This window comes from Bemisia tabaci, chromosome 3, assembly GCF_918797505.1.
Source record: "Bemisia tabaci chromosome 3, PGI_BMITA_v3".
In the NCBI taxonomy this organism is placed as follows: Eukaryota; Metazoa; Arthropoda; class Insecta; order Hemiptera; family Aleyrodidae; genus Bemisia; species Bemisia tabaci.
This window is the reverse complement of record NC_092795.1, coordinates 35,278,114-35,299,538: the sequence shown is the minus strand read 5'-3', so window position 1 is coordinate 35,299,538 and position 21,425 is coordinate 35,278,114. Positions and strand designations below refer to the sequence as shown.

Below are 21,425 nucleotides of genomic sequence, written 5' to 3'. Positions count from 1 at the left end.
ATATCTAGAGAACGCTTTTGGGTTTCAAAAAATCTCAAACAAGTATCCGCTTATTTTAAAAGAGGCACTTCCTAGTTGTGATATCCATAGGTGGATACAACAAATTGGTAACATTGTTTTTCTTCATTTAAAAAAATTAAATCGAAAACAATAGCCAAATAAGACGATAATAGTGTATCAACATTTTTTCTTAATTAATCATCAGTTTTTGTTTCTAAAAACAGCAACTTCCAAAACTTCCTACTTGTTTGAAAAAAAGAGAATATTGCAAAAAAATTTGTAACATAGTGCATTGTACTTTAAGGTCCTTCCCGGCGAACTTTGTTTATTTGTTCATTGTTTATTTGAATCCGGAGAAAGTAAAATGATTGAGTACATTTACTCTCTCGTATAATTGCATCATTTTTCTTACATTCGTCGCCGTCGTCTCAAATTATTGCATCCCATTTCAAGCTAATTTAAATATTTAACATTAGTAGATACCCATGCAACTCCGCATGGGTGTGAAATGATGAAGTACAGAATTGAATGTTTGATCAGCTCCTCTCTGAAAAGAATTAGATGTATATTTACAGTGCAGTGGTAGTGAGGATTTTTGATATGCTTCAGATGAATATGAAAATGGATATCTAACTAGAACTAAGTGCAAGTGAAATAAATCAAAACGAACTACGTACGTAGTATTTGCACATTGCTTTTTTATATAATTCATCCTCACAGAGTTCCTTTTACAGCTAATACGCCGAAGTAACTGCAGAAGTTTTCTACGAGGATATTATGACGCAATGAGTCCTTCAATGCAGATTTGAATACGTAGCTCTACTTTCTGAGGTATTATCTGGTTAGATACCAAAACTTTGGTTACAATCGAAAGATAATCACCATTTGGTACTCTTCGGTACCACTGACTCACTGCACGTTACTTTTTGTCCAAATAATATGTTTAGATTTTTGGTTAGTGAGGATATAAACTTACTGATGATAAAATGAAACTTTGAGAAAATAAATAATGTTTTATTTAATTTTCAAACCTAAAGAATAAGTCACATACATGGAATACTGATTAACAACTAGTATACGCGTAAAACACAGCCAGATGACCTGAATGACCTCATTATCCTATTTAGGATCCAAGAAACATCATTTCATCACATTATCACAGGTTTTCTTATTTCAAATACACATAAACATATTTTTAAAGGAACAAATAAATCGCTACAAAAATTTTCGACAAGCATCACCACGACAGCCAATTTTTTTTCGAATTAAGATTCAAACTTTTTGCCCGTATCTATGAGTGATAACTATGAAAGCTAAGAATGATCAAAATCTTCAAAATATCTAAACTATCTAAAATTTCTTAACTTTTAAAGCCACCCAATTTCCAATCTCAACAAAAAGTTCCATACTTTTCTCCGGAGCTGTGCGTGAGCCGTAGCTTTGTAACACTAGTGTCAACACCTCAGCATATTTTTTCCCTAACATTTTTCGATTTCCATTTTTAACGCTAGTTTCAGTCAATCCAGTCCTTATTTTCAACTTTTTCACTTTATCCCTGTACAATCTTTAATAATGTCCCATAAAATTAATTACTAGACTTGCAACTGATACCTACATAGATTATAGCCAACCAATCACGCGTAGCCTTGTTGTCTCACCACCCGTGACGTCAGCAAGACTATATAAGCGTGGGTTATTGCCTAAAAATCGAGGTCTTTTACCATCTTACGACCCACGACCTGTGCAACTCTCTCTGGTCTTTAACATCCCTACGACCCACGACCCGTGTCTCTTTCTCTCATCGGTTTTATTCCATCAGTAGTGCAACTTTTCACTTCAACTTTAACGCTGTGTAACCTAGTGACATTTAATTTGTGAAATCTGTGATATCGACGGTGAAACTACCAAACCACGTATCTCGTTTGCGGTGTTTAAAAATCTACGCTCACATTTTATTTTTTTGAAGTAGACCAAATCAATATCATTCCTTGAAATTTTCACAGAATTTTCTCCGCACGAAGAGGAAAAATCATAGAAATTTTCAAGACTGGACGTTAAGTAGTTTTTCATTTAAGAAATAAAGTATGACAGGAAGTCTGCGACGTCGCAAATCGAGATACGTGGTTTGGTAGTTTCACCGTCGATATGTGCCTTCATCACGTCAATACAAGCTATTTCGCCTGAACTCTAGTTTTATCCTTTATCGATCATTCCTTAGTCAGTTTGTCAATCCTGACTCAAAAAGATTGACTGGTGCCGAAATAATTATCTCATTACAAACTCTATAACATGATTAGCGAAACCAACCGTTAATCATAACAACTAGTCAGTATATCTAAAACTCACTAATTATTTAAAAATCCCTAAATTTACACAAATTTAAAAAATCCTAAGTTCAGCATCCCTGAATAACATTTAAATCGTTTCTACCTATCTGACCAACTCTTGCGCAGCCAGAGACTACTCCAATTTATTACTGAACCACCAAACACCCTTGCTGCGCTCATCAGGCTCAACATAGACGCACTTCTTGGTCTCCCTGTACAGGGACTCCCAGATGGGCGTTCCATCGAAGACGAAGTACTCCCCGAGTATCGGCCTGAGTGCCTTGGTGGCCTCGACAGTGTGGTAGTGGGACATCTGCGGGAAGAGGTGGTGTGCGATGTGGGAGTCGGTGACGTGGTGGAAGACGTGGTTGAGGAAGCCGAAGTCCCGGTCGACGGTGGAGAGGGCGCCACGGAGCCAGTCCCACTCGGAGGAGTCGTAGTGGGGGAGGGCGGGGTGCGTGTGGTTGAGGTACGTGACGGTGACGAGCCAGGCGTTGCAGACGAGGAGGGGGGCGGCGTACATGCGGAGGAGCCAAGGGAGTCCGTGCGTCAGGGCCAGCTGGCAGAGCCCGTAGGAGGCGACTGCCACCCCCACGTCGGACAAGAAGATCAGGAAGCGCTTGGATTCCGGGTAGATCGGGCTCGAAGGGTAGAAGTGGTTGGCGAATCTGCGGAAAAGGAAACGACCTCTTAGATATGGTGGCGTGCATGGGTAAACTAGAGTACCTGTATAGCGAGAGTATGGACAGATCGCTTCATGAAGGTCTTAGGGCCCAAAAGTGTAGCCACCCTTCTAACCAACTTCTAACGCACAAAATTTCACTGCCAGTCTGCAGATTCCAATTGTAACCAAGATAGCCAAGAATGTACAGAAATGAGCGTTCTTCCACAATATTTTGTAAATTTATGCAAAAACTGAGTCAAACACGTGCTTAATAAACGATGGTTCGTGACAATAGTATTAGTAAATCGCTCTGAATACTTGAAATTCATAGGTTGGCTGCATTTCTGGGCCCTAACTTTATTCGCAGAAGCATCGGTGAAGGCCTGTTGGATTTTTTGAGTTTCACATCTGTCCATACTCTCGCTATACAGGTACTCTAGGGTAAACAAGAACTTATACAATAGTATAAGGCATTAAGCGGCCACATACGAATCACGAGCATACATTTTCTGGGGGTCGCTGAGGCCCCCCAGGTCCTCCAGGAATGCGGGTCACTCTCATAGTGGCAGGACATCCGGATTGTAAGACGCTCATAGAAACGTTTATAACATGAAATCCCTTTAAAAGTGCGAGACGTGGCCAGAAATAATGCCTCCAAGCTCATTTTTGGAGTAAAATTGACATTTAAGGAAATGACATTTTTTTTAGCAGGAAATTATCAAAGAATGACAGGAATCTGTTTTTTATTTATACGTGTTTCTGCTAAACAGAACAAAGCAGCTTAAAGGTAAGGAGGGCGGTGGGGGGAGGGGGGGTTGGATCGGTGGGTGCAGGTGAATGACTTGCTCTTCCCGTTATATGTTCACATCATGCAATGCATTCCTATGACGCTTAGATCCGTTTGAAAGAACGCGCTATCCCGGATTCTAATCCTCAAAAGGAACCGAATTTGACGCTTAGCTCCATTTAGCAGAAATACGTCCATTTGTACTCCTTTCCTGGGAACATTTTTGGCAGCTCTACTAAACACAACGGTGTATTATAGTTTCACATGCTTACATCTGACAGCGAACTTACTTATCGTAATTCCGCCCGGAAACGTTGAGGGTGAGGTAGAGTGGCCAGCCAACTAGGAGGGAGACGGTGAGGTTGAAGATGCGTCCGGGGGCGTTGTTAAAGTACCTGACGAACCAGGGCACGGACTCCCGCTTGCGGGCTACGTAGACTTCGTTGCGCTCCACGGAGGCCGAGTTGGCGTGGTGCCGGGCGTGTGAGAGCTTCCACGAGAAGTACGGCGTCAGCATGCAGGAATGAAGCACGAACCCCACCAGGTCGTCAACCCATCGGTAGTCACTGAATGCGTGGTGACCGCACTCATGACCTGTCAAAAATCGTTATATTGTACACTAATGTTATCAATCGCACACGCCGGTAATAAATCGTCACCTTCCGGCCAAAGTACCACAAGAGCGATGCGACGATTACAAATTTCCGTCGCCATTATATTTTTTTACAAAGAAATTGTTGGCTGAATCTGTTTGAAAAGTTCATTGAATTTTATCGGCAGTATATGTATGAAGAAAATTCAGTGAAATTTTTGTACCGCTGCGTTTAACAATTTCTCTGAAAAAAAAATAAAATGCCGACGAAAATGTTTAAACGTCGCATGGCGCTTGTGATATTTTAGTCGGAAGGTGACAAAATAAAGACCCTGATAAGGGATGGGCATGCAACGGTAGGAATAACAAAACGTGTAAACTTTAACAGCGATTCTGAAAATAATATCACTCTTAAATATTTTTGAAAAATTTACTCTATGGGGAGTTTTACTAGAAATCCTTACATCTCACGGGGGAAAAAGCAATGATAATTATTTCAACTACATTCCTGTCTGCTTTTTGCATTGGTCAGGAGTGCAATTGCATCAGTTAGAGGTATGGTTTGATTCCATCACATTTCTGGCTGACCTAACCATACTTTTGGCGAGCACAACTACACTTCTGACCGGCACCATAATCAGCCAGGAACAAAATTGAAATTATCATACCTTTTTCCCATGATTTCATTGAAAATGTCATAAAAGTCATTCATCGCTACAGATGCATTCTGATTTAACTTTTTTCTTCTGTTTATGCGGTTGCAGCACATCTAAATATGGAAGTCTTATTGATAGAATAGAGCATACCTAATATCCAAACGCCGAGCATAAGCGTGCCGGCCACGAGCCAATAGGTAGGCCAGAGGACATACTGCAGCCTGAGGGGTAGCAAGGGGATGAAACTGGCTGCGTATGCGATAGCAAAGAGAGCAGAGAGATCATAAAAGACGTATTTGAAAGAGCGTAAGAGGTTCCGTTCGAAACAGTGTGGCGGCACAGCCTTCCGGAGATCGGCAAGCGTGAAAGGTGGTTTAGCAGCAGGAGCCCGTTCAGGGGTCAGGCAATTACCGTTGACGTCAACTGAGTCAGTAGGGAAAAGCACGCCCATTCTTTTCGAACCTACAGAATCAAGAAAGAGAGAAATTTTAGGAGGCAAAGACTATGATTCTTCATAAATTTTAAAAAATGGGGTTTATTATGTGGATGGATATATCTTCATGCGCTGACACAGTTGAGGTGTACAAAAGGCATTTCTTGGTTGCGATGTTTCAGAATCTTTACTGCTACTTTATATCTTAGAGAGGATACTGTTTAGAGAATTCTCTGAAATTTTTAGTTTTCGACATCGTAAAATCATAAAAAAATTTCAGTAAAATTTCCAACAAAGTCCACAAATTCGCTTCCATCATATAATGGATGAAACGTTAACTGAATCAGTGAGAACGAAAGCACACCAACTCGAAAAAATGAAATTAATCAAGACACACACAAAACTGCAGAATAGGTGGAGAAGGTAGTTTAAGAAAAATATTTTTGCTGCCGAAAGACAAGCACTTATTGACACTTTAAAAGGTCCAAGTTGGAACATATGCGCTAACTTCAATGTCCTTCATGAAAATTACCTGTCTTTAAGGAAATTTAGCATTTTCGCGTTACCGAGTTTGTGTGTTTTCGTTCTCACTGATTCAACTGAGAATCTGAGACACCGCAACCAAAAAATACCCTTTCTACACCCAGCGCCTGAATGAAGTTTAAATAAGGGTCACGTCAAATAAATAGTCTCGTTATTCTCGCGTAAAATCATTCTTGTACATACATACATTGAATGAGATGAGCGCTCAAAGCCACTAATTTCAAATTACCGCAAAGGCCCTACTTAAGAAATTCCAAGTATCGAAAAAAGGAGGTAATCCAACATCAATGTTGTTAAAAACAATCAATTGCTGACAGAGCTCTGAAAAATCGAATAATGTTTTCCATCTTCTTGTAGCCATGGTGTGAACAAGAGTAGTGACTGTTAAACAAGACTGCCGTATAGACAATATTAAAGTGTTAAATATATGTTAAGAGTCATGAAGCGCATTTAATTCAGATCCCTCCGATCGAAAACAAAACATGAAAAAAGGAAAAATAATATTTGGAAACCAACTTACGTGAAATGTGAGAATCCGCTCCAAACTTTCACCAAGTTTTACTAAATTTCACCTCAGTGCGTAGAAATGTTCGCAAAAAACTTGCCTCGGCTTTTTTTCTGTTTGTGGATGGACGCGCACTCTTAAATTAATTTTTGTACAAAAAAAACCTTAAATTTCAAGCTAGAATTTCCATATCATTGGAATAACGATATTAATACTTTAAAATAAATAGCACCTATAATTGTTCCTCAAATTTGGGCAAATTTTAGCCTTTAAGTTGCAAAACTGATAAATAAATTGATTTTGAAAAATAATGATAAAAATGAAAAAGCGCGGAAAAAAATCAAGTGTTTCGTCGTAAATATGGAAAAAAAACAGACTTCACTTTTATCACCACAAACCGTTAACGTCCGTTACGTCTCTGATACTCTGATGAAAGCTATTTAGATAAACTGAATGAAATTGCGTAAAAAACTCTTCCTACAGAGTATTCCGCTGCTCGCTTTCCATCCGCACCCTGTGCCACTGCGGGAATGACCCGAAATTTTTCGCAACTTCTTTTTAAAACTTAAAATTTTTTTGAGGAAAAACTACCTTAATCGCATGAAAATTTAAAAAGAGATGCTCCATTCAACCGAAGGAAAGGCTGAATCAATTATCGAATATTGGAACTGCCCAAATTAAAGATTCAGAAAGTTAGGTTCTTTTTTAAATACGAATTCATCTGCATTTTCATTCACACTCAGACGCCCAGATTTCCTTCGAAAGTCATCGAACACATCTTCTGCCAGATCAATTATTCACGCGAAATTCTGTGCGAACCCCGCTAACATTCTTAGAAATTAGGAAGGGACTTTTTTTTTGTTCCGCGGAGAAATCTAGAAAATTGTCTCTTTGGGAACGGGGTTGGGCCTGAGGGAGGAAATCGCTACCCGAAAAATTCTCGAAAACTCTGCGTGAGAAAAATTTCCAGCTCATAGTTGGAAATTAAAATTAGTAAATCTTGTAGGATTATAGGGAGCACGTCAAATTTACATTGCGTGTATGTGGCATTGGTGTAAAGTGTCAAGCATACATATCGAATTGTTCTTAACCTGCTCTTAGAAGATAAAAGCTTTCTTAGGAAAAAATAGCTTTTTACAGCTAGGATAAAATTTGATTTATTGGAAAATTTGCTGGAAATTTACTGGAAATTTATTTATTGATTAATAAGGTCGTAAATAAGCGGTAGGTCCACACTATTTTGTTGGGAAAATAAAATTTCCTTTTCATATTTATTATACTATATTTTTAGCGTTTGATAATGATCTTGTGAGACACGGAAATATCCTGCGTAATGGACCACTAGACAAGGTACGAATTTAAGTGATCTGATACATGTTTTTTAACCAGAATTCCACGTAAAACACGATTAGCGCAACGAATATTACTGAAACTAAGTCCTATCGAAGATATTAACGTTTGTATTTAACAATGGTTATGCGGAATTTGAACTGTCCGCTCACAAGAAACTCAAAGTTCTACGCGAGTCCAATTCTGCACTACAACGGTTTCAGCCAGCTTCTCAATCGAGCAATGTTCATTTTCCACCATGTGTTGTTCAAATTATTAAAAAATTTGCTATAGCTGAGCCAAAGCGTCAAAATTGAGGTTACCAGATTTTTAAGTCGCAGATACTGTCATGATAACGTCTAGCGCGCGATGTGAATTACGTACAGCATTAAGTTTTCATGAGCGGGTGGTTGGAATTTACGCATCAAGAATGATTAATTATCTTTGTAAGGAGTTAATATCAGTAATTTTCGTTGTGCGCATCGTATTTTACGTGAAATTCTGGTTCAGGAACATGTATCAGAATGCTGAAATTCGTACCTTGTCTAGTGGTCCATTGTGTGTGATTTTAGCCTTATTTCCGCTATTTTGTTTTTATCGTATTAAAAACGCTTCCAGGACTTTATGTCCACCTACCTTTTGTCCATTAAATAAATATCCACCGCTATTTATGTCCACTAAACGTTAAGTCCAGACTTTATTAAGTCCACATGATTTAATGTCCAACCATGAATATGTCCAAAATTGTCCAAATTGTGGACATGTTATGTCCACATTTTTTTCTTCTCATTTAAATGACAGGAACCACCTCAAAAATAAATGCTTACTACTACTACCTTCATTCTTAAAAACATTTCATTCATGAATCAAGTCATGAAAAAGAACAGACTCTAAGAGCAGATAAAAACATATGTTCATGTGTACACTGTACGGATATGATAAGATGAAAACCAAAGCGGGAGCCTAGGAAACGCTGCAATGCCAAATTAAACATTTTTCAGTAACAAATGCAGTCAAAATTGAAAGTCCTCTTTAAGTAGTTATTTCGTGCGCCTTCAATCTTGTAGGATACTGTGCAACGCCTCTGACGCGAAATAGTTGCTTAAAGCGTTGCGGCGCGGCAGGCAACCAGCGTGACACGCTCAAAGGCGCCCACAAACCTAACGGGATACTTCACGCGTTGCGCAATGCGTGAAGTATCCCGTTAGGTTTGTAGGCGCCAGTGCGCGTTCTGCGCTGCCAACACGCCGCTCCGCTCTGTGTTAGGCTCTAATATTTAAACTCGTGGAGTCAGCGTTTTTCAACTCATAATTTTGAAATGTTTGAAAACTCTACATGAATTATTCTAATTTAAATTGATGAAAAAGAAATATGCACTACTGGAAAATATTATGTGTTTTTTGTAAATATAATAGTGGTTCCGTATCAAATTTAATGATTTCCAAAGCATTCAAATTTGTTCTTTTATGTTTTGGGCTTTTACTGTGCTGCAGCGTGGTGTAAGCGCAACCAAACGCTCAAAATTGGACGTATTTGACTCAAGGAGGTCGATGTACAAATAAGTTAAAAACAAAAAAATTCGTGCTTCTTAGTTTTTTTCCCTCTTTTATTAATTTTTGTATAGTTCCTTTCATCACAACTGCGGCTCATTAAGATCCATATCGATGCCATTGCTTGGAAAATGTTTTACAAATATTTACCACATTTTAAAAATTTAAATGTTTTTAAAATGAAGTAATCAATTTCATTTAAAAAAAAGAATGTACATTTAAGGCATATTTTATATGGGAAATTTCAAGGATAAAAATGAAACCAAGTATTTACCAAAGACAGTTTGAAAAGATGAATCAAAAGAAGAAATTAACATTTCATTTAAAATATGAGTTACGATAACAACACCTCATTCTCTCTTAATTTCCTCATTTCGATATTGTCAATATAATTTTATACACGGACTAAAATATGACGCTTGAATTTGATTTTAGTGGACTTTACATTTGTGGACTTAAGTTAGTGGACGTTTAAGTAATGAACTTAACAATATTGTGGGCTTTAGAACTGTGGACGTACAAATTGTGGACGAAAAGTCTGTGGACGTAAAAAAAGTTAAAAACGTAAAAAATGTTAAATCGTTTGATGCATGACTGGAAAAGCGTTGTTTTTGCCATAGGATGGGAATTTTCTGTAAATTCAGGCGTAATGATGGCTTTCGATTTCAGCACCATACTCAAAAAAAAAAAAAAAAAAAAAAAAAAAAAAAAAAAAAAAAAAAAAAAAAAAAAAAAATGCGAAAACGTATGTTTCCCCAGATGGAAATTAGGTTTTACGACTCAGAGGTTTCCCCCCAAACCCACATAGACAGCAAGGAGAGAGAGTCCGCGCCCAACCCAGTTTAAGTGCTTCAATTCGTATTTTAGCGAGGATCTGCATGGAAACAGGAAAAATGAACCAGACTGCAGGGGAATTACATTTCATCGATTTAAAATTGGTCATTCGTGAAATTCCGATCACTCTGTGAGAAAGTAGATCTCATTCATCGAACGGAATTTCATGAATTTTGCATTTTGCATGATTTTCCCCCGTTTCCAAAATACCGAGATATTCTATGCGAATCAGTCTGTTCCACAAAATGAATGCAACCGCTTAAGTACACTGTTTCAGGATAAAGTGACACAAAAATCACGTTGCGTACGTATTAAATATCTTGAATTCATTCGTTCACGCGAAGTTTATATTTTCCTCATCACACATTTAAGCACAGTGCTCGCTGGCATTTAATTTGTAGCTGCGCAGTTAAAAATTCCCCGTGTCCAGTGTTACTTTTTTGTGCCAGATCAATGCAAAAGACTCGATTGCTTAACACAATTTTGTGTTAATTCGACCCAAACCGTAGGTTACTCTGAGACATCAGGGGAAGAAAGTGTTCTCCGGAACTTATGTGCTCGTGTTTTCCCCCCTGCTTTGTTACCCTGAGGTTGCGTCTTGCGAGTGAGCACATTGGAACTAGAAAACTATCACCAAAAAAAAAGTAACCAACTGCTTGCGTGACCTTGTGTTTTACTTTCCATTATATTGCATGACACAAGACTTAGGTTACTCTCTCTTGCTGTATATCTGTAATCCAGTTCACCTACAGAAATATGCGAGAAGACCTTGTAAAAATTGTAAAAAAATTGCACTCACTTGCCTTGTCCTCGAGGCCCCTCAATTTTGAGCTATAGAGTCTCTCTTCGAACCATTAAAATAGAAGCGGAAATTTTGTAACACCGCAATTGAGAAACGTAGTTTGGTACTTTAGCCATTGATCTGCATAAATTTCACATTCTTGAAATTAGTATCAACTATTATATATTGCAGATACTTTCCGGAAATGTTTGAATGAAACTGCCGTCTAAATCAAGACAGTAATTCCATCTCAATTTCCCATCTCATTTTCATCTCTACATTCGTTTTATATAATTCGAGGTTGAGCAGCCATGTTAAATTCACAGTATTGGATGGGAAAGGGGTAAGTTTCTCGAGAGTATGCCGTTTCGCTTGTTACGTAACGCTCGGAAGAATTTTCCATTCAATTAAGTCTACCCAAATTTCTGCCCCATGAATTTTCAGTCAGAAGGTCTGCAACTTCAACGTCAGTAGAAATTAAGCGTGTTCAGGCAGGGCGTAAGTAAAAAGCATCGCGTAGGCGTAAAAAAATTTTTCGTCGGATGAAATCTCACCCGTATTTAATGGGTGCAACTGTAAAGTAAATCCCAATCATCTAAATGATAAATCTTTTCAAACAAATTTTAAAATTTTCTAAGGTCGTTTCCTGTGACAACATCGTTGGAAAAAAAATTGGGATGGATCGTCAAAAATTTCGGATTTCGGAACACGATTGAAAAAACTTTGTCAATACTACAATACATGTTTCAATCAAACGTTCTGATTAGATATAAAACGAAACAATGGCTAGGAAAGCACTAAAAATTTTGAAATCGTGCATAGCGCTTTACCTAAAAATCGGTCGTCTAGTTGGTTACCCACTTTAATACCAGAAGAGCGAGTTTTTGCTCTGTCGTGTTTCAAAAATTTCTCTTAAAACCGTTCTACTTTTTCACGAGCCTTCATAGGAGAACAAACTTGTATGGACTTCTTAGTGAATGTTATTGAAATGTCAAATATGAATTATAGGGTACTTACTGCAATCATGATCGGTCGATGGTGACAGTCTTTTAGATTAAACTAAAATGTGACAGGAATTTGCAACGTAGCTTCAAGGACAGGGCGTTTTTATAGTTTCATCATATCGATATGCTGGCTAGATACACATCTTAAGGACGACTTTTTGACCCAGCGGTGGGTGTAAGCAGGAGTGCTCTTTCTCCTGGAAATTGAGTAAGGGATTTTTTTCTCGTGACTTGGCGAATTTTCTTTCAAATGTTATTTCGATGAAATTCTGTCAATCGGTAAGGGATACGAAGTGGTTTTCAAGATTTTTTTATTTTTAAAACTTTAGCATGCAGTTCGTTTGGGGGCTCAAAAAATATTTTCGGTTTAATGCGTCCAATTTTTTGCATTAATTTAGCTAAGCCAGTTCTTAACTAAAATTTTGAAGTATTTATAATCAGAGTGAAAACATTTAGCTCAGCTCAAATTAGCCTCATCTTGCATGATTCATGACTTGCGAAAGTCAGAGTTCACCGGAGTATATCTTATTGCGTCGCACTGTTTATCAGGCTCTTTCATTATCATAATTTCAATGTTTGATTAAGTTACAGCTGCGTTGTTACTGATGAGACCGGTCGTAAATTTCCATACCATTTAAGACCTTCGATTACTAACTCCTCGTCATTACTTACAACTTCACTCAAAAATGAGTGTTGTCGACGCATTATCTCCTTTTAAAAATAAACAAGGGGAAACATGTATCGACGGTTCTCGCAGATGTTGTGTTGCCGCGGACAATCCAGACAGGTGTTAGTTACATTAGAAAATTGCGTCTTCAAAATATTCCAGAATAAAAGATACTTCCTAAATATAAGAAATTCAAATACAGTAAAAGTTCGTTACGTCGAACTGACCCGCCGGAACCGAAGATAATTTCGACTTGAGCGGATTTTCGTCATAAGCGTTGTTTGACTTAACGACTTTCACTGTGCTTTATTCGGTATATAAATTGTTGATGAAGAAGTTGGGCCGCGGACCAAATACCCGAGAGGTAAGATTAGGTTTCTCTGATGGCCAAACAGAATTATGTCCTTAGACCTATTATTATTATTATATCGTTATCAAAAATAAAACGCAAAACTAAATTACTGAAGTATTAAGGAGCTTTTGACAAAAAATGAGATTTTAGTGAAGAGGAATTTTGTTAAAGCAGGTGACTAGCACAAGAGGCTCAATGTTAAAACACCTGAATCAAACAAATCAACTTTAATAGATTTAATATTGTTGTGATGGAAAACAATAAAAAAATTAATACATACAAATTTGTGAACAATTTTAAGGACCCTAGTGGCACATTTTGTAATATAATTCGTAAACAAAATTACAACTGGTAAATTTACGAGCATGGAAGATGTATGTAAAAGAACTCGTAAAAAAGTAGAGTGGAGAACTTAGCGTAAAAAAAATTTGATCAAAAACGTGAAAAAAATTGGGGAATCGGACTGAGATCTGAGTGTAAAAAATTTGCGATTTTTTACGTCAAAAAAAGTCAGAAAATATTTTTCCTACGTAAACAATCGTTGTTCCTGGACGTAAAAAAAAGGTTAGAGAGAAATGCAAGGGAAACAGATTTTTTTCCTAATGAAACCTCGATTTTTTACATAAAAACTGTCGTCTCTGTATTTTTGTCTGACTTTCTTCACGTACAAAATCAGCATTTTTTCTTTTTTACCTCTTCGAACATTTATTTTTTATGTAAAATTTTTGTTACGAAAACCAAAAAATTGGCGTCCCAAATATGTGAAAAATAATTTTTTTCCTACGATGGGTCAATTGAGTCAATTTTAGGAAGCATGCACGAGTTTTTTTACGTATAAATTTTTGCGTAAAGAAACTTGATCTTCTTTCGTGAAAAAACTCGATCTTCTCACTTCAAAAAACTTGAACTCTTACGAATTATTCTTGTCAAAAAAGCCTACATTGGCATCTCACTTTTGGTCTATTTTACGTCTTTTTTTTGGTGGTAAATTTTACATATTTGTGCTACTACGGATACCTATCTCCATCCATTGTTCTTGGTATACTTAATTATCCATAAAAAAGAGGTCATAGGCACTCACAAAATTATATCCATCAAAGAACGGTGTATTTTACAGTATTAAGGAAACATGTTTATTCAACCACTCAAAAAATAATTATCAATAAAAGTACATTTTGTACATAAAAATCATAATGAGCAGAAAAGTCATATTTCTTTATTCCAAAACAAACAAGCAGGTTGAAACGAATTCAAACGCTGGTTCTGCAACTTAACCCTCAACGTTGGGTTGGGAGTTGAGTCATCAGGGTGACTGCCCCGAGCTTGTAAACAAGTACTATACATGGTCACGTCTTTTCTTACATTTCAGCATTGCAATTATTAGAAGATACATATTTCGATAGGAACTATATCACATACACTTTTAAAAGAGAAATCATACGCCTAATAATATTAATAAAAAGCTAAGGTGCTTAGTGAGGATTCGTTGAAGATATTTTAAAAAAAAATAGTAGAAATTACATTCTGGGACTTCTGAGTTTAGAAAAATTATTGGCATGCGTCTCATTTTGATTTTTCCATTTTTCACGTAAAATGAGATGGTGCTCGTCAATATCTGTTGCGCAGTCAAATGACTGATCAATTTCCTTCACAGTAATAAAAACCCAAGCTTCTTCTTTTATTACGTACACAAATATATTGGAAGCAGCATTAATGTCAAGCGAAGAATTTGATATTGCTGTGCAATCGTGACACTAAATTGACAATATAGATCGACGCTGAGACTATACAGATATGACTTCAATTGTGGCGTTCCAAAATCTTTGCTAAATATTCATTTTTTAACTTATTTAGTTAAAAAAGTAATTATTTTCGCACAAATTTTTTTCCAGGCCGATCACTTAAAGTCCAACAGAAAATCCTACAATGTCGCAAACAGTGGCGTGGCGTGCTTTGCGATATATCGGTTGATCTGCCATTGAAACATATGGAAAAGGATCGATAAACAGGGTGTTCGCAGCGAACACCTTAATAATCGATTCTTTACAATAGCTTCAAATTGGGAAGCATCGAAAATCGATCATTCACGCCACGCCACTGGAAACCCTGGTACGCATTTTGGTTTAATGAGCAAATTGATGTCTCCATAAAAAATTGAGACGTCAAGTTCCGATGACGTAGTAGGATCTATATTTAAACATAAATTTGTACGATATGACTATTTCTGAGTAAATAATATAATGACAGTTTGCTTCTTTATTGCAAGTATAAAATACAATTCCGACTTAGCGCGGCACTTCTTTCTCGTGAAAAATATCATTCATTAGTATTATAGTACAGGTACAGGTACAGGTATAGTACAGTATATTAGATGTATACTTAATCTGATCATAGCTTAACTTCACCCAGCCTTTTCCTCTACTAGACTCCCAAACCAATGAACTCCTTTTCGAACCTTCTCCGGCGCCACAAACAAGCATTCCTTGGTCTCTCGGTACAAAGCCCTCCAAACTGGCGTCCGGTCCAGCAAATAATACTCGCCCAAAATTGGCTTTATCGCCTCTGTGGCCTCCATCACATGATAATGCGGCATCGTTGGGAACAAGTGATGTGCGACATGGCCGTCCGTAATATGGTGGGAAAAGTAGTTCCACCACCCGAAGTCCCTGTTGACGGTAGACATGGTGCCCCGCATCCAGTCCCACTCACCCTCGTCGTAGTGGGGTAGTGCGGGGTGGATGTGGTTCAGGTAGGATATCGCAACGATCCATGCGTTGGCGAAGAGCAGCGGTAGACCGTAGATGCAGAGCATCCATGATAGACTAGTTGAGAGAGTCAGCCGGTAGATAGCGTAAGCGACCGATGTGACGCCCAAATCGGAGAGGAGAACTTTGGCGCGCTGGCGGCGCGTAAAGTTGGGACCCTGAGGGTAGAAATGGTTCGCGAAGGAATCGTAGGTGCGCCCGGAAACGTTGAAAGTTAAGTACAACGGCCAGCCAATGAAGAGGGAGATCGTCAAGTTGAGGACCCGAAGTGGGGGGTTGTCCGTGTATCTGCAACGATAATTGCTTAGCTTAGAATTGTGTTAAAACCAAAATATAACCTCAGCATATATGTTACACTCACTGAAATTTGACTTAAGACCATAACATGTCTATCTGAATGGAGCTGATAGGTAAGTAGACAAATTTAGGTGAAATGTGGACGCGCGGTCCTCCTAAATAAAGGTAAATTGGAAGAATTTGTAAAACGCATACATGTTAAAAAATTATTTTTTTATTGCCCTTACTTTAAAATGTTTAACATGTACGCACAGAACGGATTGAGGGTGTAGACTATTAGATAAAAACAAACCTAATGCGTTGAATAGTTACTCTCTTTTGCACGTTTTTGTGCAATCTGATAAAGCACGCTTTCATATATCATGAGCGTATCAGTAGGCAAAGGGCTGTGGTCCAAGTTTTGAGATTTTTCTTTCACTTACAGACATCAGAGCGAGTTTTACAAGCAACTTAAGGTATAGAACAGTATAGGCTAATCGCCATTATAAAAATGACGTTTACTCAAAGTCCTCTCGCTTACTCGAGAGCTTTCCTATTTTGAAAATTTAAAGCTCTCCTGAGTTTTCCTTCATAGGGAATTAGACATGTAATTGAGTTTTGGAGATCCCTAAAATGACGTGTCAAATGTCAGTGTTATTTCACCTTTAATTATGTTAAAGACTGGAGCAGAAAGTCATGAGTGATTACACGCAGTCCTACGGCATTCCTACATTTTTGTAGGCCCTATAGTACGCGTTTCACGCCAACTGACCGACTTCATTGCGTTTGGCGCAATGCGAGAAGTATTCATGCAGTCTTGTAGGCGCTAATATGCCGCGCAACGTTTGGCGCAATGCGTGAAGTATTCCTAAAGTCTTGCAGGCGCTGATGTACTTTTAACGCCGGCCACACTTTGTTTCGCGCGATTATTCGAACTCAACGAATAGCAACGAAGCATTTTAAATACTACCTGACTGTTTGCCTATAATGTCGTGATAGCGAAGAGAGCAGTAAGTGCATGCTGGGATGAACCTATGCGTCATTAGCTGCTCTTGATTTTTTTGTCGTCCGTCCAAAACGTTTGAAAATTATCCTTTTCGCTGCTCTTACCTAGCATGCCACGGGAGGGCGTCCTTTTTTTTCACCAAGAACACGACCTGTCGCTCTGTGGATCCCGTGTTAGCGTGGTGCGACGTGTGCGAGTATTTCCATGAGAAATAAGGCGTAAGCATTGCCGAATGAAGGAAAAATCCGATGACATCATTGAGCCACTTGTAGTCACTGAACGCATGGTGGCCACAATCATGACCTGTAAGCAAAAATTGGGAAAGTATTTTAGTATTGGGACTACCATTTTATTCTTAAAGATGAAGATAATTTACAAATATAGCCCGAATAATTTAACTAGAAAAGACACAAAACGAAAACCGCAAAACGGTCCAACGCAAATAGGGGTTTCAGGGCCTCTTCATTTTTATAATTTATAATTTTTTTTGTTTTGTTTTCTGGTCGAGGAGGGAGTTGAGACCACCTCGAAACGTTCTAGATTTTTCTTCTTCTTCTTTTTTTCTAGTTCTTATTCTTAAATTTCATTCAAATATGATAAAAAAAATACAAGGCTTCATTTCGAAAGGAAAAAAGTAATAAATCACCAGAGGCGAGAGGAATCAGAGGAGACAGAAGAAACTCACAGATTAGGGTAAAGAAAGGGACACGAAGTAATATAAGACAGTTTCAGTACTTTCCGTCCCTTCTGTTTATAAAAAATGAAGTAGAAAATTTATACAGAACATGCATAAATTTTCTCGTTTCCTTCCGATAGTTGTGACTCTTATTCAAGCATAACGAACGAACCGTCACAAACAATTGCGGTTTCAATGATTTTAAAAAAAGCAATGTCACTGCCCCCTGATAATAGCGAAAAAAACAACTACTTCAAATATTTTATATTAAATTGTATAAAAAAATGTCCGACAATTTTGGAAAGTACTATTCACAATTTTCCCAGTAAATTCGATTTTTATCAGAGGAAACTTGGGAACGTCTGAAGGTTCATACGGCGTTCTTCCTTAGCACGGAAGTAGACCCTTAGGGTTTACTTTTTCAATGATAAAGTGTCTTACCAATGAGCCAAGCACCGAGCATGAAACTGCCAGCGACTGTCCAGTGAAGCGGCCAAGCTATCACTTGAAGAAACGGTGGCAGGAGAGGAATGAAAGTGGCGAGATAGGTAGACAGGAGTATAGCACCTACGTCCGTTGCAACGTAATACATGGAGCGCGGCAGGGATCGCTGGAAGCAGTGCGGGGGATTGCTCTCTTCAGCTCACCCAGGGTGAATGGTGGCCGCGTCGAAGGGATGCGTTTGAGAGGTGACGAGGTCAATACTGTCATTCTGGAAAAGAAAGACAAATTATGGGTACTGTAAAAAAGCAGAGACTAGAGTCCAGTGTTCGAAACTCACAGGCGCCAACGCGCTAAATGCGCCTAAAAAATCGGCCAAGGCGCCTAAAACATGAAGGCTTTGCGCCAACGTGGCCCCTAAAAATTGCCCCCCTAAAAATCTGAATTTTTATATCAGGTGATGATTCGAAATTTTCAGCACCACAGGTGAAAGCTTTTTCTATCTTCACGATTTCATCATTTGTGCTTTTGTTTTCCCCAAGTTACAGCTAGTTCTAGCTCACTACTTCTGTTATGAAAACGTCTTGCGTCTAATTTTTCACTAAATGCGCCGTAATATATGGGCAAAAAGTCAATTTGGCCCCTATAAAATCTTCAATGGCGCCTAAAAATCGGGCTTGATGCGCCACGCGCCACATGGCTCCTAAAACTCAAAGGTGAGTTTCGAATACTGCTAGAGTCCCTTTAATAAATACGTGAGAAATCCTTTTAAGTAAAGACAATGCGAATCCATTTCTGATTGGTTCCCTTATTTTAGGCCTTCACAGTGTCGCAAACGGTAATAAAGATTACATTTTTACCAATTGCAAAGATTATAAACTGGAATGGACCGGGGAACTGGGGATGCGGCAAGGAACAAATAAAATGAGAGTGGGAACGGAGACAGGAATTCGGGAATGGGTTGATCAAAGATCACAATAAAACGTCCGCTTTGTGTAATCTTTATTTCCGTTTGTGACATCCATGAGCAGCGTTCTCTCAACTCTCTCCATAAAGAGATTCTAGCAGAGACCACCAAGCTTTGGGTCTTCTCCCGTTTTCATTGATAACTTGATCGTTTCCCGGGCCTTTTTCGGAAAATCTCGGACTTTGATTTTTTCGACAGTTAAAAAATGTGGAATTTTTGGAAAATTCTGTGGCTGGAAAGGAATGCCTCCCGGCTTACTTGTAACTTCAACAAAATTCATGTTGGCAAAAACTGAATAATAAATTACTGAGAGAGACGCCCGCCCTTGACTTTTTAATGTTCCATAAACTTTAAAAAAATCACAATTCATGAAATTATATAGCGTTACTGGACGTGTTTGAGGTAGGTTGTTCATTGATAAATCAAAGGAAAACGTAAATGTAATAGTGACAGGTATCTATACTGTAATTTTTTTCACTTGCGACAGTTTTTCAGATATCGCATCACATTATCATGCGGTTCAAAAGTAATATGGTCAACTTTTATGACATTAATTGCTGCTTTGCCTGATGACTCAGTGCAAAATTATTACGAGATTGTAGAGTCAAGTTATTCGTCATTAAAAAAAAAAAAAAAAAAAAAATAATATTGGTATTTGAAATTTTGATCCAGAAGGGTTTAGCACCCTACACTCAAATCGTGGAAATTGCAAATGGAAAAATTCTGCTGCATGATAAAACAGGATGAAAAGACAGACTTCACGATACGATATGACTTTTGACCTAAACTTTTCTGTCAAAACAGCTTTTAGCATAATTCAGGTTGAACTTTTCACCTTTAGATTAACCGCATTAAAGTTTGATGAGATTTCCCAAAATTTGCTTCATTAATAAGACTCACAAATGTTGGAGGGACTTATCAGCCGCGCATGATATTTTTAACCTGTCAGCAAAATATATACTCTGACAGTTTGCAACGCTGTAGCGGCATAAATTGTGATTTTTAAGAGCTTGATAAACCAATATAAAGCTGAAAATTTCCTCTTAAAGCATTTGTTTAGTTTTTGTCAAGCCACTCCCCCTCTCCCCTAAAGTTATGAATTTGGAGGCATTACTTTTCCACCAGTTTTCGTAGTTCAATATGAAATAAATTACTTAAAAATTGCCGGCACTGCTTACAAAATTAAGACAATTGAAACGGAATAAAAGTAATATCAAGATGACATCAATATCAAGTATAAAACATTTCTACCAAACCCCTCCCCCCTTCCTTCCAATCGATTGAAAAAGGGACAGTAAGGTGCAGTGTCTCCTGTTTCTCCCATTTCTCTGTAATGAGCTTGTTCAGCAATTCGTAATTCTTGCATTTTTGGAAACTAGAGAGTGCACAGAGTTCGCAGGAATTTTCCCCGATTTTTTTGAGCAATATTAACCCACGAAATACGAGTCCAAAAGTCCGTATTTTGGGCTCCCATTTAAACGCGCGCCGCTTGGCCCATCTCAAAATGGCGCCCATTTTCTCCGTCCGGCGGTGGCCACACTTTTGACCCGGCGTGCCGGCGGGTACCTCTGCATGCCTCTGCCGTGTGTGGGTCGTATAAACAAACGAAGATTGATAACACAAATGATCCGAGCAACTCGAAATCTCTTAATATTAAATAATTTAAATCCATTTTCGACTTCAACCAAGCACTTGGCAATAATATTCATCGTATTTTACAACCAGGAGCCACGGCCTATCGGCTCATTTTAAGGTGCATTCTGAAAATCAGTGTTTACAAGTCCAGTGTCCAAACCCAGACTTTCTTCCTTTACTTTTTTTTGACCATTCTCTTTTCATTTTCGCCTCAAATCAAATGTTTAGCAGTTTCTTTGTCTTGAGTATGTGGTCCTGAATTCATTCAAGAGTTAGAAGTTCACCATTTATTTAGTATTATAGCCTTTTGACCTCTCAAGCTTTACCGATATGATCTCATGTAGTTCGAGGTTTCTTTGGCCCAAACCAAGTGATTACACATCTGATGTGTGTCTTATGGCTCTTCAAATTCGCAGTTTAGAACTAAATCAGAAACTACAGTTACTTAATCCAGTTCTGCTCTCTTGTTCAATGTTTGTCATAAGTGTTTGTTCGTGTCTGTTCTTTATAAGTGACCACTGTAGTGCATATACACAGTTATGCTATCGGTACAGGTATTATTTCTTGTTTTCTACAGTCAGGACTTTCTCTTAAGCGCAATAATTTACCAAAGAAATTCACCTAGTTGCGTAAAT

General features: G+C 38.1%; 2 protein-coding genes across 2 annotated transcripts; both read right to left on the bottom strand.

Annotated features, from left to right (window-relative positions):
• Positions 1–2,374: 2,374 nt before the first annotated feature.
• Positions 2,375–6,916, bottom strand: LOC109043505 (uncharacterized). The gene is made up of 4 exons (XM_019060712.2): positions 6,523–6,916; positions 5,177–5,488; positions 4,069–4,372; positions 2,375–2,995 (listed from the first exon to the last, which is right to left on the bottom strand). Exons 2-4 carry the CDS (start codon positions 5,475–5,477, stop codon positions 2,461–2,463), a joined length of 1,140 nt encoding a protein of 379 aa, XP_018916257.2. The 5' UTR covers positions 5,478–5,488; positions 6,523–6,916; the 3' UTR covers positions 2,375–2,460.
• A 7,822-nt stretch (positions 6,917–14,738) lies between these two features.
• Positions 14,739–18,458, bottom strand: LOC109043360 (uncharacterized). Its single transcript, XM_019060551.2, is given in 4 exon segments — positions 14,739–16,077; positions 17,176–17,374; positions 18,189–18,377; positions 18,380–18,458. Coding segments are annotated over 4 exon segments (1,119 nt in total). The 3' UTR covers positions 14,739–15,425.
• Positions 18,459–21,425: the final 2,967 nt, after the last annotated feature.